General features: G+C 44.8%; 1 protein-coding gene across 6 annotated transcripts in view; it reads right to left on the reverse strand.

The window, feature by feature from the left end:
* The window catches only part of LOC129703041 (amyloid-beta precursor protein-like), a 162,891-nt gene that overhangs the window by 101,620 nt on the left and 43,533 nt on the right, over positions 1 to 17,738 (reverse strand). For all 6 annotated transcript variants that reach the window (XM_055645225.1, XM_055645229.1, XM_055645224.1 and 3 more), the window contains exon 2: positions 17,152 to 17,322. In XM_055645225.1, coding sequence (XP_055501200.1) covers positions 17,152 to 17,322 — 171 coding nt within the window. The remainder of the gene's footprint in view (positions 1 to 17,151; positions 17,323 to 17,738) is intronic.

Consider the following 17,738-nt stretch of genomic DNA (forward strand, 5'->3'; position numbering starts at 1 on the left):
GCCGCTAGATGAAGTAGTTGAGGCATGATGAGAATATTTAAAAGACATTTGGATAGGTACGCGAATAGGATATATTTAGAGATACAGGCACAGGTTTGGCTAGCGCAAGATGTGTCGGGCTGCAGGCTTTCATGCTGTATGGCGGACTGAGCTAAAGCAGCTTCCAAAGATAAATGAGGGCAAATGAAAGAAGCCAAAAACAAGGAAGATTTCAAAATTCAGGCACTGATCGAGCTGGAACAGATATAGGTTAATGAGCACAATTAGAATTTCCAATTAAGGCAAGAAGGCTACGAGGACACAGATTTTTGAAATAATTAAAGGTTTTATTAGAACAGAATTCCAGACATCAGTTTAAGATTCACTTTCGGGGAATGGAAGGGGTGGTCTAAATTTCCAAGCGAAGCAATTTGTCGAAGCACAAAAGTTGTGTTTCAGGGAATGTTTGGATGTAAACCATGCACTCTCGTGAAGGGAGGGGAAAGTGGTGCAGCAGTAGAGTTGCTGCCTCACAGCGCCAGAGACCCGGGTGCGGTCTGTATGGAGTTTGTACATTCTCCCTGTGACCACGCGGGTTTTCTCTGGGTGCTCTGGTTTCCCTCCACACTCCAAAGACGTGCAGGTTTGTAGGTTAATTGGCTTTGGAGAAATTGTAAATTGTCCCTGGCGCTAGTCAGCGGGGATCGCTGATCGGCACGGACTCGGTGGGCCTGAAGGTTTGTTTCCATGCACTCTCTCTCTCTAAAGTCTAAAGGATTTAAACAGGAGGAATAGGCCAATTAAGAATTAAGAATGACGCTGCCAATCCAACCACGGTCTTGACTATTTTCACTCTCGCTTCCCATATTTCATCACAAACCTTTACACCACAGGGGAGTCAACCTCTCCCATGAACATATTCAATGATTTCATCTGTACAAATCTCTGGAGTTTCTAAACTCTAACAAGCTGTTGGGTATAAAATGTTTGTTGCGCATGACACGCTAGAGGCAGGAAACATGTTCCCAATGTTGGGGGAGTCCAGAACCAGGGGCCACAGTTTAAGAATAAGGGGCAAGGCATTTAGAATGGAGATGAGGAAAAACTGTTTTTACACAGAGAGTTGAGAGTCTGTGTAATTCTCAGAAGGCAGTGGAGGCTGGTTCTCTGGATGCTCTCAAGAGAGTTGGCTGGAGCTCTTAAAGATAGCCGAATCGGGGGATATGGGGAGAAGGCAGGAACGGGGGACTGATTGTGGATGATCAGCCATGTTTACATTTGCTGGCTCTCAGGGCCGAAATGGCCCACTCCTGCACCTACTGTCTATTGTCTACTCTTGGCTCTTGCCAGTCACCTCACATTTGTGCTCATGGGTTATTAATCCACTGCCATTGCAAAGAGTTTACCTTTTTATATAAACCCTTCACGATTTTAAATATCTTCAAGGCCTTTGCTCCAAGGTTTTACAGCCCTTCCACGTATCTGTAATTCATCAGCCTTGGAAGCTATCCAGTAAATCCCTCACATCTTTCCTAAAGTGTGATGCCCATAAATGTACGCAACACTCCAGCTAGGGAAAACTAGTATTTTATATAGCTCCAGCATAACTTCCAGGCTTTTGAACTCCATTCCTCTCAGGATCAAAAAGACTAATTGCTTTTTAAATCTATTTTGCTACCTTCAGAGAATTATTTTGCAGAAACGCCCCACAGCTTCATCCTTCTTAACAAAATGCATCTCCTCACTCACTTCTCCCAAATTTCTGCTCAGCTCATTAACTTGTCTCCGTCTTCGAGAATTATAATTTTTTACCGTTTACTACAATTTCGCCCAGTTTTGAATCATAATGACACAGGAGCCCATCCAACCCAGACTCTATTGTGGCTCCCTATAGAGAAGTCTTCAGTCCAATTCATTTGCACCTACACAGCCTTGACATTTTTTCATCTCTCCAATCTCTAATAAATTGCTTTTTTAAAGAACTTGACTCAAACGCAGAATATTCCAGATCATGATCCTTGCATTAAAAAAAGAAAAGCAGTTCCCTACACCCACTGGCATCTTTTGAATAAGACTTTGAATGTACCCCTCAATAATCAAATCTTCACTCGAGGGATTTAAACTCATTTTCTTGAATATTTTTTAGTATCGTCATCTCTCAGCCATTTATTCCAAGAAAAACATACTCCTTATTTCAGTAGAAATCAAGAACGATAGTCAGTGTTTTTTCAAGCGTTGCAACATTTTTTTTTTGTTGCCGCTGGATTTTGAATTGTTCAAAATCGTTTGGCGACACGGATATGACGCCGGCAGTCGCCGAAAAAAATCACCAAGTGGCACAGGCCCTTTGGTCTTCCCAATGATCAAGTGAAGTAAATCTCGGACATAAATCATTGTGTGGTGGGTGGAGTTTTTAAGTATGGAATAGATTGGTTAAATTGGTTATTAGGGAACAGATTGGATAACAATAGGAGTCAAGGAACTGATGCCAGGGAATGTTCACGACTGTGAGGGGAATGAATGGCCAGATTGTGCATGGTCTTGGCTCCTCGTTGTATCATAACAATGATACAGACTTGAACAGAACTGCCAAATGCCAGGGGAGTTGAGGATACCAATTTGTGTTGTCAAGATAGATTTGACAGAGCAAGGAAACAAAATGGAAGTCAATGGAATTTGTCTTAACACTTTGATGCAAAAGTCTTTCTGCTTAAGATTGGGGCTTTTCATTGATCATTTCAATGCTCAACCGTAATTAGAACTCTTATGGAAACAAAGCAGTTCACATTACTGAGCTCGCCTGCCCAACGTAGGAGGAGTCGGACAGAGGACTGGTAAGCAGACCGGCTGCGGGAGGTAGTGCATTCAACGGTGGAGTGGGCTGCTGGAGGCCCTGCAACAGCCTGGGGCTAGGAATGATCGGCTGCCGCTCCAATAGTCCGGGCGCATGGACGGCACGTGGCCGACAGCGGTGGAGCAGTGGCAGAGGACACCAATAGTGACGCTTGGCCAGGCCGACCCTGCAACACCGCCAGGACAAGGGGCCTTAGTGGTCAGGTCAAGAATCCCGCAGGTATGAACTGGGATTTGAAAATGGGAACAATTTTATGACTCAGTGTAGTACTACTATACATTTTTTACTGTAGCTGAGATGCTAATCTATGATACATCTAAGTCCTCATGTTAAGTGATACGTACAAAACTGTATGCAAAAACGTATTTCACTGTACGTGACAAATAAGTACCATTGAGCCATTACTCCTCAAGTGGACATATGGAACATTCAGATTTGACAGGTAACATCCATGCCACCCAAGTGGCCAAAAGTATACCCACCAAGGGCCATTTTTAACCTCCGCAAGGTTCTCTTAAATGATTTATATTTTGGATTTGGGTTTACTTTTGAAATTCTTTCAATATCACATGAAGAATCTCGGAATGTGGCAACACGACAACGGTTTGAAAGAATTTCTACCAGTAGCCAAAATGCTTCAAGGCAGCTACCTTTCAACATATACAGATGGGTAGTAAACTGGAAATTGCCAGCTTTGCACTCACTCTGAGGCTGCCCCAATGACATTAAAAAAATGTAAGTTACATTATTTCCAATGTTTTGGCGCTGCCGACAGATGACAACCCACAATTGGCGCGGGTCACGGTTACCTGAATAGAAATAGAGGCATCCCTGCTTCCACAAGCACGTAAACACGGTCACCAAATTCATACACACTTTCTTGTGAAGCAACAAGCGATCACTGTTCTAATCTGGTAGTGCAATGGAGATCCTGACAACACTTTATCCTGCTTTGTACTAAGCAGCTTCATTATATTTCAATTATATATTGGGCACTCCATGTTTTGTAAGTAAACATACATTCCATAAGGTTTTGTGCACTAGATGGAAAGGGGGACTACATTTCATTGATTCCTCATAACTGCCAGATATTGGGGAGGAGGGGATGCCTGATATAAATACAAAAAAATTGTGACTCGGGGTAGACAGCTAGAACCTCTCTCTCAAAGACTAGTCGGCTTTAAAGTCAGAGGATTAAGGTTTAAAAAGAGATATTTTAAAATAAAACAGAGTGGGAGCGGCCAGGGGTGGTGGTGGAGGCAGATATAAGTGGTGATTGTGAGGATTTTAGCATGGAGAGATACGAATTATGTGTAGGCAGATGGGACTAGTTTACCTTGGCATCGTGCTCGGTACAGCCACTGCAGGTCAAAGGGTCTGTTCCTGTGCTGTACTGTTCTATGGTTGTTATATAAAAATATAAATGATATGTATATTATATATAATAGACAGGTTGGTATGATTTTATATAGACCAAAACACATTAACAATGATGAAAGTATTCTTGGATTGGGACTTGGTAGCAAAGATGATGTTTCATGATTACCTGGATGGCTAGGACCCTTTAAGCCGAAGAACTCTTCAGAAATACCTTGATTAGATAATTGAAGATGAACACCAGTTTTACTACACGACAATAACAAGGCTGTTCTGTCCAAAGCACATTCCTTAAGTTGGGACAACCATTGTCTTATTTATGCATGGGATATGGACACACAACATCCAAAGTCCAGTGAATACTTTGCACGTTCCCAATTGCCTGGCTAAATTCAGCAGCTTTAAGTCAAGTTAATTATATTGTCATGCGGTGAGATCCAATTAGAATGAAAACTTGCTGACAGCAGCAACATTGGCACAGACTCTGACAAACACAAATTACTCAAAAATCTGAGAGAAAGAGACTGCAAAGATGGGCATTAATTAGCACAGCACACGATTAAAAAAACGATACAAGTCCATGGTAATGCAAGAGGTGGCCCATTGTGCTTTCTTGTTATGGTAGAAACATAGAAAATAGGTGCAGGAGTAGGCCATTCGGCCCTTCGAGCCTGCACCGCCATTCAATATGATCATGGCTGATCATCCAACTCGGTATCCTGTACCTGCCTTCTCTCCATACCCCCTGATCCATTTAGCCACAAGGGCCACATCTAACTCCCTCTTAAATATAGCCAATGAACTGGCCTCAACTACCTTCTGTGGCAGAGAATTCCACAGATTCACCACTCTCTGTTGTGAAAAATGTTTTTCTCATCTTGGTCCTAAAAGATTTCCCCCTTATCTTTAAACTGTGACCCCCTTGTTCTGGACTTCCCCAACATCAGGAACAATCTTCCTGCATCTAGCCTGTCCAACCCCTTAAGAATTTTGTAAGTTTCTATAAGATCCCCCCTCAATCTTCTAAATTCTAGCGAGTACAAGCCAAGTCTATCCAGTCGTTCTTCATATGAAAGTCCTGACATCCCAGGAATCAGTCTGGTGAACCTTCTCTGTACTCCCTCTATGGCAAGAATGTCTTTCCTCAGATTAGGAGACCAAACCTGTACGCAATACTCCAGGTGTGGTCTCACCAAGACCCTGTACAGGATTAGGTTTTGCAGGACGATTCAAGAACCTGATGGTTGTAGGAAAGTAGTTGTCCCTGAACCTGGTGGTGTGGGACCTCAGGTTTCTGTACCTCCCGCCTGATGGCAGCGGCGAGCAGAGGGCAAACCCAGATGGTGGGGATCCTCGATGATAGAAGCCATCTTCACGGGGCATCACCCTGTGCAGATACTTCCTATGGTGAGAGGGCTGTGCCCATGATAGATCACTCTAACCCAGGGTGGGGAACCTGTGGCCTTCTAGGCCATTAAGTGCGGCCTTTTGAATTAATCCAAATTTTGTAGAACAAATCCTTTTATTTTTATTACAGGTGCACAACCTTTTATCCGAAAGCCTTGGGACCAGACACTTGTCGGATTTCGGACATTTTCGGATTTCAGAATGGAAGATTTTTAGCGTAGATTAGGTAGGTAGCGCGGGCGGCTTGAAAAGTCTGGAGCAGCTGCCTCCTCCCCGGAGACCCATTGCATAAATGTTAGTCAGTTAATTTGGAGGGATTTTATGTGGTGGTGGTGGTGTAGGGGTGAAGGGGGAAACTTTAATTCTTAGTCCCCTACCTACCTGGTCGGCGACTCCCAACCTCGCGGAGCTGGGGGCTCCGTCCGGCCGCGGGCGGCGCCGGTTGTAGCTCCGACCCCGGCAACTCTACCCCTGACTGCGAGGCGCTCCAAATCCAGCGCGGCCCGCGGCCGGACGTCGCAGCGCTGGGATACCAGCGGGGAGCGGGCAATGCCTTACCGGGTCGCCGTGCGGCAAGCTCCGGAGCGCTGTGGCCGCCTTCTTCCAACATTCGCGGAGCGTCGCTGGATTTGGAGCCGCGGAGCTGGGGGCTCCGTCCGGCCGCGGGCCGCGCTGGTTGGAGCTCCGACCCCGGCAACTCTACCCCTGGCTGCGAGGCTCCAAATCCAGCGACGCTCCGCGAATGTTGGGTCGGCGGCCACAGCGCTCCGGAGCTTGCCGCACGGCGACCTGGTAAGGCATTGACCGCACCCAGCGCTGCGACGCCGCCGACTCCCGACATTCACGGAGCTGGGGTGACCGGCCGCGGGCCGCGCTGGATTTGGAGCGCCTCGCAGCCAGGGGTAGAGTTGCCGGGGTCGGAGCTACAACCGGTGCCGCCCGCTGCCCCACCGGCCACAGCGCTGCGGAGCTTACTGCACAGCGACCCGGTAAGGCATTGACCGCTCCCCGCCTCTCCGACCAGGTAGGGGACTAAGAATTAAAGTTTACCCCTTCACCCCCCTTCACGTAAAAGCCCTCCAAACTAACTGACTAACATTTAAGCAATGATTTACAGATGTTTAAGCGTCTTCCGGTCTCCAGGGAGGAGGCAGCCGCTACAGTAGTACAGACCTGGGTTGACCGTGGGTCGTTTTGGGTCAGGTTTGGCGCCAAACGCGAGCTTTGGTGCGCAGACGACATCTGGAAAAAATGGCCGGTGTTCGGAGCTTTTCGGTTTCTGGAACTCCGGATAAAAGGTTGTGCACCTGTAATATGTTTTTGTTCGTCTTTTAATGATCTTAAAATGAACGTATTTAAAATACCAGAGTAAAAGAAGATTCAACTAAACAATCCTATATCTAATTGAAGTTTCTTGGATGCGGCCTTATTAGATTACAGCTAACTTAATGCGGCCTTCCAACATGAAAAGGTTCCCCACGTCTGCTCTAACCCCTTGTGTTCTCATGTTGCCATTGTCGTGCCAGGCCATGATACACCAGACAGGATACTTTCTACAGGTACATCTGTAGAAATGTTAGAATATTTGGCAACATGCCAAATCTCTTTACAGTAGATACATTGAAATGTCTTTTATGTGATCAGCCCAGGATTGGTCACCTGAGACGTTAATGCCCAGAATTTGACACAGTTCTCTCTGCCGCTGAGCAGTTAGTGCTTGCTTGGCCATTTGGATATAATCAAAAGGATAGCAACAATGATGTGTCTACAATCACAATAAGGCCAGACTAGCCAAAGGCTAATTGGAATCCAACATTCTGTTTTGCATGAAATATGTATTTCCGTCACCTTGTTAACCATTCTAACTGATTGTGGAATTCTCTGCCTCAGAGGGCGGTGGAGGCGGGCTCTCTGGATGCTTTCAAGAGAGAGCCAGATAGGGCTCTTACAAATAGCAGAGTCAGGGGATATGGGGAGGAGGCAGGAACGGGGTACTGATTGGGGATGATCAGCCATGATCACATTGAATGGTGCTGCTGGCTCGAAGGGCCGAATAGCCTACTCCTGCACCTATTATCTATTGTCCATTGATCCACCAAAGCATAAACCAACTGGAAGGAGCAAAAGGAGAAATTGGGTCACCAAACAATTATTTTTTTTCCATTTCCTCATCAATTTGAAATAGCGTTTAAAAATATGTGATGAACAGCGTACCGTGCCAAGGTCTTGACATCCATTGCATCTTTTTACGTATTCAAAGTGACATATTGCATTACCTTGCTCGAAGCCACGCACCATACTTGACATTTCAACGGCAAGGATCAGTTTGTAACCCCCTGCCAGGAACCATCACAGATTGGAGCTCCTACAGAGCAAATCAATTTCATTCTGTTCACTGATTCAGCATTCTAGAGAGATTGGGCTGCTGCGAATTGAATAGCATCCAAAAAGGTTGAATTTTTCATATCACATCTCTCACCAACAGTGGATTTTTATGGTTACAGACTTGTCCAATTCGTCTCCAGCAGACAGACAGACCATGGTCTCTGACAAGCTAGGGTGGAGTCCCCATCTCCCAATCTACCCCATTGTGGACCTTGCACTTTAAACCTGCAAGTCTATATTTTGCACTTTGCTATTTTTCATGGCACATTAGGTGTACTTGTATATGGCTTGATTGTACTCGAGTGTGATATGATTTGATTAGATAGCGCAAATCTTTTTGCTGTATCTCGGTACACGTAACGATAATAATAAACTAAATCAAACAAATATCTGACTTTTCTTTTTTAATTAATAGGTTACATCATTGTCATAAATTAATTAACTGACTAAAATTGTTTGATGGGTGCTGTCTGTGTGGAGTTTGCACATTCTCTGTGACCCTATGGGTTTCCTCCATTTTCCCCCTACATCCCAAAGACGTGTGGGTTGTCAGGTTAATTGGCAGCTGTAAATTTCGCCATGTAGGTGAGCGGTAGAATATGGGGGAAATTGATAACCGTATGTAGAGAATAAAGCTGGATTAGATTAGTGTAGATAGACAAAATGCTGGAGTAACTCAGCGGGACAGACAGCATCTCTGGAGAGAAGGAATGGCTGACTTTTCGGGTCGAGACCCTTCTTCAGACTGATGTCAGGGGAGTGGGCGGTACAGAGAGACAGTAAGACTGGTAGGAGAACTGGGAAGGGGGAGGGGATGGAGAGGGAGGGAAAGCAAGGGCTACTTGAAGTTAGAGAAGTCAATGTTCATACCGCTGGGGTAGAAGTTACCCAAGCGAAATATGAGGTGCTGTTCCTGCAATTTGCACTGGGCCTCACTCTGACAGTGGAGGAGGCCCGGGACAGAAAGGTTCAGTGTGGGAATGGGAAGGGGAGTTGAAGTGTTGAGCAACCGGGAGATCAGGTAGGTTTAGGTGGACTGATCGGAGGCATTCAGCAAAACGATCACAGAGCCTGTGCTTGGTCTCGCCTGTTGATTAGTGTAGAATTAGTCTAATGTGTGGTCGATGCTTGGCGTGGATTCGGGGGGCTGAAGGTCTTACAGTTTTGCTTTATCTCCCCATCTAACAAGGTGCAACAATTTACCCTGGCGAAGATTCCAGAGAGCCACAACTTGAATATATCTGTCATAAATGTATTCCAGTAAAATGCACTTTCACAGGACTTAAAATGTTAATTAATAATGCATCTTATGAGGGCTTCCATTTGAACAATTAAATAGCTAAATTCATTAGGTTTATTTATTTTGCTTTGTCTTGTCTGACTTTTATTTACATTTTTTTTGGGCAAAAATCTGAGCTTCCTGCACATTTAGAGGGATCAACTAGATCTGTTTAGGCACCTAAAATAATACAAGATCATGTGCTCATGTCCTCCAAATCAGAGTGGAGTGTTTTCCACGATTTGAACATTTGAGCCTGATTAGCGAGGAATACTCTGCACTTTGGTAAAGGTGATAAAGGATGATCTTTGAATTACTTTTTGTCATTCATGTGGTGCTTTATTCAGCACGCCTTAACTATACGGAGGTGAAAAAAAGGGGAACCAAAATCAATTGTTTATTTACAGTTTTTGCTTTAAAATATGCAGAGTAGATGCTTCATATGGATAATATTTTTTACACTTCGTGGCAGAATGATAAATCATTCACAATGGCTTCTTTTTCAAGTACAGCATTAACACCCCACAAGACATTTCTGAAACCATTATTTAACACTTTGAATGAGATTATGTATATTTAAAATCTTTCCCACTGCCAGATTTTCACAACCATAAATCTGAGTAGGTTCCGAAATGGCAATAGGCCTACTGCTCGGGTCTACCACAGCTAGTTTTTAAACTCAAACCCAAATTTCTTTTGATATTTTAACCTCTGGCACTGAATGGAATGTGTGTGCCTGCAGATACGCACCCTAGTAGTACGACACCCCAGCTTAGAAATACACGAGTCCTTCACCATTGCTAGGTCAGTATATTAGAATATATTAGAGCCTATACTGGATGCAAAACTTTTTTAGTTTTGTTTAGAGATACAGAGCGGAAACATGCCATTCGGCCCACCGATTAGCATCCCCGCATATTAACACTACCTTACACACACTAGGGACAATTTGACACTTATACCAAGCCAATTAACCTACAAACCTGAGCATCTTTGGAGTATGAGAGGAAAGCGAAGATCTCAGAGAAAACCCACGCAGGTGACGAGGAGAAGGTACAAACCCTGTCCAGACAGCCCTCGTGGTCAGGATCGAACCCAGGTCTCTGGCGCTGTAAGGCAGTAGCTCTACCGTTATGCCACCGTGTCGCCCACATTCCTGCTTGTCAATTTCCAAAGTATCGTTTAAGTGGGTTTCAAGTTCCCAATTGAAATTGGCTACAACTCGATTTGACTGGGAACCAGAAAACAGTATCACAAATACAATTTTCATCTAGCGAGCATAATAAGAAGGAACTGCAGATGCTGGAAGATCGAAGGTACACAAAAATTCTGGAGAAACTCAGCGGGCGCAGCAGCATCTATGGAGCGAAGGAAATAGGCGACGTTTCGGCCCGAAACATCGCCTATTTCCTTCGCTCCATAGATGCTGCTGCACCCGCTGAGTTTCTCCAGCATTTTTGTGTTCGAGTCTGAAGAAGGGTTTTGGCCCGAAATGTCACCTATTTCCTTCGCTCCATAGATGCTGCTGCACCCGCTGAGTTTCTCCAGCATTTTTGTGTACCTAGCATAATAAGAGTGTTTGGGAATTCATCACCTGCATTATATCCAATGTGTAATGGAAGCATGTGTTATAGCTGGACTACCTGTATCAGACATGTTTGCTGTATAATTCAGTTAGGTTGGCACTTACCTCCGAATTAGGAAGTTGTTTAATTCCATTCGGGAGCCTTGGGCATAAAAGAAATCGAGGTTGACGTTCCAGCACAGCATTGAACAGAGATGTACTTGGGCATAAAATTAACACCCAACATGATATCTGGTCTGAATCCAACATCCAACAGTGTGTTTTTAAGGGCCTGTCCCACTTACCCGATTTTTTCAGCGACTTGCCGGCACCCGTCATAGTCACAGCAGGTCTCCGAAAATTTTCAACATGTTGAAAATCCAGCGGCGACCAGAACAAGGTACGACACTTTGGGCGACTACTCACGACCATACAGGCTTCACCCCGCGACATGTCGCCTGTATGGTCGTGAGTCGTCTCCTCAGTCATCGAAAGAGTCGTAGTGTCTTTCTGGTGGCCGCTGAATTTTCAATATATTGAACATTTTCGGCGACCTATCATGGGTGCCGGCAGTCGCCGAAAAATTTGCATACGTGCGACAGGCACATTAGATTCAGGTCAGGGAGCTAGGTTCTAGCACCGACTGAATGCAGTGCCTCCAGGGGTGCAGTCTTTCTTAATTGGAGAGTTTATCAGAATCACAGAGTCATACAGCACGGAAACAAGCCCTTAAACCCAAATGGCCCATGCCGACTAAAATACCCTATCTAAGCTGGTATAAACAAGGAACTAGATGCTGATTTACAGGAAAGGACACAAAAAGTGCTGGAGTAACTCGGCGGGTCAGGCAGCATCTCTGGTGAACATGGACAGGTGACGTTTGGATTGGGAGAAAGGTCCTGACCCAAAACGTTCCTTTTTTTTTAAAATTTTATTTTTATTAGAAGTACGGTAAATTACAATCCTACACAACACATATATCTTAATACATTTTTTGTACCGCTTCATTTTTTTTGAGCTTTAAGAAAAAGGTAGAAGTTCTCCAGCGATGCTACCTGGGAACTGCCCCAGTTTACTCCTGAAACTCGCTCGAGTTACTCCGCAGAAAGGGGCACCAACCAAGTCTGTTTTTTTTGTTTTATCCGTTACCAGGTTACCCATTTGTTTGTTTTTTTTGAGCTGTAATAGTCCAGAAACCCACGTCTTTTGCCCACCTGCTTAGTCCATCTCAGACTCAAACATAAAACATTGTTGGTTCGCATTTATCCAGAATTTGTAGCTTTTTTCCCATTATTAGCCCGTAAGTAAATAAATTCTTTAAATCAGGGTACCTTCCATGACCCACCCTCTCCAACCACCTCCTGAACTGCCCAGTTAGCTCAGTCCATTTTGTATCCTCTAGTCCCATTTGCCCACATTTAGTCCATCTCACTCGAAAACATTCCTATCCATGTACCTGTCCAAGTGTCCTTTGAGTGAAATAGTTGCTCCTCAGGAGCGAATCCTCCACCCTTTGAGTGAAATAGTTGCTCCTCAGGAGCGAGATACAAGTCGACGGCATGAAAGTTCCCTGGCCAATGTTAATCTTTAAATCAATGCCACAAACAGATCAACCTTAGCAGCCTTGTTTAAGAAAGAACTGTAGATGCTGGAAAAATCTAAGGTAGACAAAAATTCTGGAGGAACTCAGCAGGTGAGGCAGCATCTATGGAGAGAAGGACTAGGTGATGTTTCGGCTGGACTAGAATGGGTCGAGGGGACTGTCGTGCCAGCCCCGTCTCACCCGTCCCGACGTAGTGCAGCCCATGGAGTGCAGCAGCAGCACCTCGCCCGTGGCCCCTTCGGTCGGCAGCCCGGCCAGCTGTCCGACCTTCGCTTACCGCCGACACCACCACCACCACCCCTCCTTCTCATGGCCGATCATCGGTTCATGAGTTGGACGGGGCGCCGGACATTGCATGCGACGTTGGGCGGGCAAAAACTCCTCAGCTGGCCCGCCGGCTGGGCTTTGTGTGCAGTCCAGCACCCGGGCCAACTCATCATTCACCCAGCCACGGCCGAGTTGGTCAACGAATTGCCGTCGGGAATTTGTCCCGTATTTTGACCTTTTGTCCCTTATTTGGGAGTGAGAAAGTTGGCTACCGTGGTGCAGGTGAGTCGAAGGGCTTGTATCTGTGCTGCATAGCTCCATTAAACCATTATACAAATGCAATGGTATTAGCCTGGAGGGCAGGTTCCGTGATGAAATGAACAAAGGATTTGTTAGGCTGGGAAACAATGCATTTCTCCAAACATCCATGGAATTTGACTGCAGGCTACGGCGATCGGCCTGCACAGGCTGCAGGCAAAGAACTAACAAATGCAGAGTACTGGAGCAGCGCAAGATATTGTAGTGGTGTGGGGGAGGGGGGTGGATGGATGAAACGGGAGGCACCAAGGGTCAAGAATCACTATTAAAGGATTTGTGTCTATTTTAATCCTAATGCTCCGAACAATATCTATAAGTTACAAAATCCGTGTAGTCCTTCCAAAGCACGGTATATGCAACGGATTAAATTTCAGCAAATCACACAGGCAACAATGTCCTTAAGGAGAACATAAATGGAGAAGTGGCTCAGCGGGACAGGCGGCATCTCTCGGAGAGAAGGAATGGGTGACGTTTCGACCCGAAACGTCACCCATTCCTTCTCTCCAGAGATGCTGCCTGCCCCGTTGAGTTACTACAGCATTTTGTGTCTACCTTCGATTTAAACCAGCATCTGCAGTTCTATCCTACACATATAACCATATTACAATTACAGCACGGAAACAGGCCATCTCGACCCTTCTAGTCCGTGCCGAACACATAATCTCCCCTAGTCCCATATACCTGCGCTCAGACCATAACCCTCCATTCCCTTCCCATCCATATAACTATCCAATATATATACATATATGGAGAAGTGGACTGATTCAGAGTTAATAAGACAGCAGACTAAGCAGATTTAAAAAAAACCCGGTATATTTGCATTGCTGATCGAATACCATTGATACACAAACACGGAGCACAAAGAAAAATGAATTGTAATTTGGGAGACATGCAGGTACTGAGATGCAGGTGTAGCCTCGAATACATGACCAACATCAGGGATGGCCAAGTGAGAATGAAGAGGACAACTCTGTGCACAAAAGTAGGCCTGTGGGAAATGAGGAACGATAGACACACACACATACATATATACATATAATCCATGCAACACACAAGTGAAACAACATGGAAAGAACTAGCTAATTCAGGGTAGCAGATTGCTAATTGGTATCGGTGCTGAATCACCACTATACGAGCAGACAGATAAAGTTGCTCAGTTGGGCAAGGTTGGCGTTGGAAAATCATAAAGCACCTGTCATGGGGGACTTGAACATCCCACAGGTAAAACATACGGATGAGGGCAGATGTTAAGGGAAGAGCAAGAAAACAAATGTGCAGAGACATTCGGGGATTGCTTCCATGCGCAATAGAAGATGGTGGCAGAAAAACGTCATATCAATTTACTTTAGTTTAGAGATAAAGCGTGGAAACAGACCCTTCTGCCCGCCGAGTCTGCGCCGAACAGCGATCCCCACACACTAGCACATTCCTACATACTGGGGTCAATTTACAAGCTTTACCAAAGCCAATTAACCTGCAAAGCAGTACATCTTTGCAGGTTAATTGTAGCAGTACTATAAACAGAGTTGACGTGGAAAAGCTTTTCCCACTGAGAGTAGGGAAGATTCAAACAAGGGGACATGACTTGAGAATTAAGGGACTGAAGTTTAGGGGTAACATGAGGGGAAACATCTTTACTCAGAGAGTGGTAGCTGTGTGGAATGAGCTTCCAGTGAAGGTGGTGGAGGCAGGTTCGTTTTTATCATTTAAAAATAAATTGGATAGTTATATGGATGGGAAGGGAATGGAGGGTTATGGTCTGAGCGCTGGTATATGGGACTAGGGGAGATTATATGTTCGGCACGGACTAGAAGGGTCGAGATGGCCTGTTTCCGTGCTGTAATTGTTATATGGTTATATGGTCTTTGGAGCGTGGGAGGAAACCGGAGCACCCAGGGAAACCCACGCGGTCACGGGGAGAACATACAAACTCTGTACAGACAGTACCCATAGTCGGGAACAAACACGGGTCTTTGGCGTTGTAATGCCCCTGTCCCACTTAGGAAACCTGAACGGAAACCTCTGGAGACTTTGCGCCCCACCCAAGGTTTCCGTGCCATTCCCGGAGGTTGCAGGTGGTTGCAGGTAGTGGAAGCAGGGAGGAAGACTGACAAAAACCTCCGGGAACCGCACGGAAACCTTGGGTGAGGCGCAAATCTCCAGAGGTTTCCGTTCAGGTTTCCTAACTGGAACAGGGGCATTAGGCAGCAACTCTACCCCTGCGTCAGGGTGCTCAGCTACTCATCAGAACACACCGCAGCAAGGATTCCCCACTCTGAGCCCTTCAAATAAGATACATTAAAATAATGATGCCTCCAATTGATCCTCCGTCAAACGCTGGTCCATCTTGGAAATTCACTGGTCTTTTGTTCATTGTCACTGGGTCTCATTATTACCACCCTGCCGATTGCCAACATTGTAAGAGCACTTTCATAGATTATACAGCACAGAAACAAGCACTTCTGCCCAACTCATCCACGGCAACCAACCCTAGCTACTCCCGTTTGCCCGTATGTATCTCATAATCATCTCATCCTTTACAAACCACCTGTTGTAATTGCACCCGAATCGCTTCCGCTAACATCTCATTCCCTTAGGGAAAAAGTAGCCCCTTAGGTTCTTATTAAATCTCTCCCCCCCTCACATTTAAACTAAAGGGCACAAATTTGTGAGGGGAAAATTTAATAGGAACCCAAGGGGCAAAGAGACTGATCATGCACCTTGTCTACGTCTCTCAGTATTATAGACCTCTATAACCATACAGCATGCAGCAGTTCAAGGTGACAGTCTAACAATGCAGGATGACCTAGGATAACATGCCCCCTGGGAGAATTAGTTACAAAATGGAAACTGCATGACTTTCTACATAATTATGAAAATACTATTTTTTTTTTGTTTTTTTTTTTTTTGTTTTGTTTATTTTATTAGAAGTTAATACAGCACAAAACAGTACAGTGGAACCTAATTTTAGGTGCCAACTATGTAATACCGTAATCCATTCTATGTACAACCTCTAGTTTTATGTTATGAGAAGGAAGTAAGCAAGACAAGAAAAAGAAAACAATAGAAAGAGGAAAAAGTGGAAAAATAGATGGTAGAGAGTAGAAAAACGTGAAGTGTGTATATAAAAAATAAAAAAGGAAGAGAGAAAGTGGAAAGTAGAAATAGAAGAGAAGGCCCCTTAAAAGAGAATTTTTCAAATCTGTATTCGGAGATGTAGATCTATCCGCATCATGAACTGAAATCAGCGTAAAGTAGTTTAATCCATCTAATAAAATTCTCTCCCGTATTAAATTTTTGGAGTACCTTGTATAAATACTGCCATCTACTTGATCAAATGCCTTCTCTGCATCCAACGTGACAACTGAAATATCTTCATTGTCCTCATTATGAGAGTACATTATATTAAAAAGCCTTCTCAAATTATTAAATGATTGTCTTTGGGTATAAATTGGCTATTTTGTTTAAAAGCACGATGCATTTGCCATATCATTACTTTCCTAATGCATAGCGTCATTACCTTCTAAATGTGGGGAGGATTGGGTTAACAAACGAGGGCCGTTTGATGGCTCTGGGCCTGTAATCAGTTTAGAAAGATGAGGGGGCTTCTGGACTCTTTGGGCCAGAGTTTAGAAGGATGGGGGGCCAGAGTTTAGAAGGGTGAGGGGGGAATCTCATTGAAACCTACCAGATAATGAAAGGGCTAGAATGGTCTTGGAAAGGATGTTTCCAGTAATGGGAGAGTCTAGACTCAGAGGGCACTGACTCAGAATAAAATAACCTCTTTAAAATGGAGATGAGGAGGAATTTCTGCAGTTAGAGAGTGGTGAATCTGTGCAACCCAATGCTACAGAAGGCCATGGAGGTCAAGACATTGGGTATTTTTAAAGCCGAGATTGATAGGTTCTTGATTAGTACGGGCACCAAAGGTTATGGGGAGAACGCAGAAGATTGGAGTTGTGGGGGAAAAATAGATCAGTCATGATTGAATGGTAGAGTCAACTCGATGGGATGAATGATGTAATTCTGCTCCTATGCCTTATGGTCTAAAGTCACCAGAATATATATCAAAGTCAGATGAACAACAGGCCGCAGCCCTTTAACAACAGTGCACCTACCTCTTGACAGTATCGCAATATTCCTTCTTTTGTGCCAAAGCAGCTGTTCATTCCGGAGGGATCAGAAACCCACTTGCCGGTCTGTACATTGACGTGCATGTTCAGCTTGCCACAGAACATGGCAATTTGGGGTTCCGTTGCCAACAATCCAGCGCTTCCATCAGTTGGAACCTAACAAACAGAATATTGATTACTAATCGAGAAAACTGCAGAATCAGAGGATCTTTTCAAGCAACATACAAAAGCCACATCATTTCTTGGAAATATTTCTTGGAGAAGGACGTTGGTTCGCGGGAACTGCCCCAGTACATCAAGCACGTGGGCCAACCGGACTTTGGAAATGGTGCCAAAATATGACAATAGACAATAGGCAATAAGTGCAGGAGTAGGTCATGCGGCCCTTTGAGTCAGCACCGCCATTCACTGTGATCATGGCTGATCATCCACATTCAGTACCCTGTTCCTGCCTTCCCACCATATTCCCTGACTCCGCTATCTTTAAGAGCTCTATCTAACCCTCTCTTGAAAGCATCCAGAATTGGCCTCCACTGCCTTCTGAGGCAGAGAATTCCGCAGATTCACAACTC

The sequence above is a fragment of the Leucoraja erinacea genome, chromosome 13, assembly GCF_028641065.1.
Source record: "Leucoraja erinacea ecotype New England chromosome 13, Leri_hhj_1, whole genome shotgun sequence".
NCBI lineage: Eukaryota > Metazoa > Chordata > Chondrichthyes > Rajiformes > Rajidae > Leucoraja > Leucoraja erinaceus.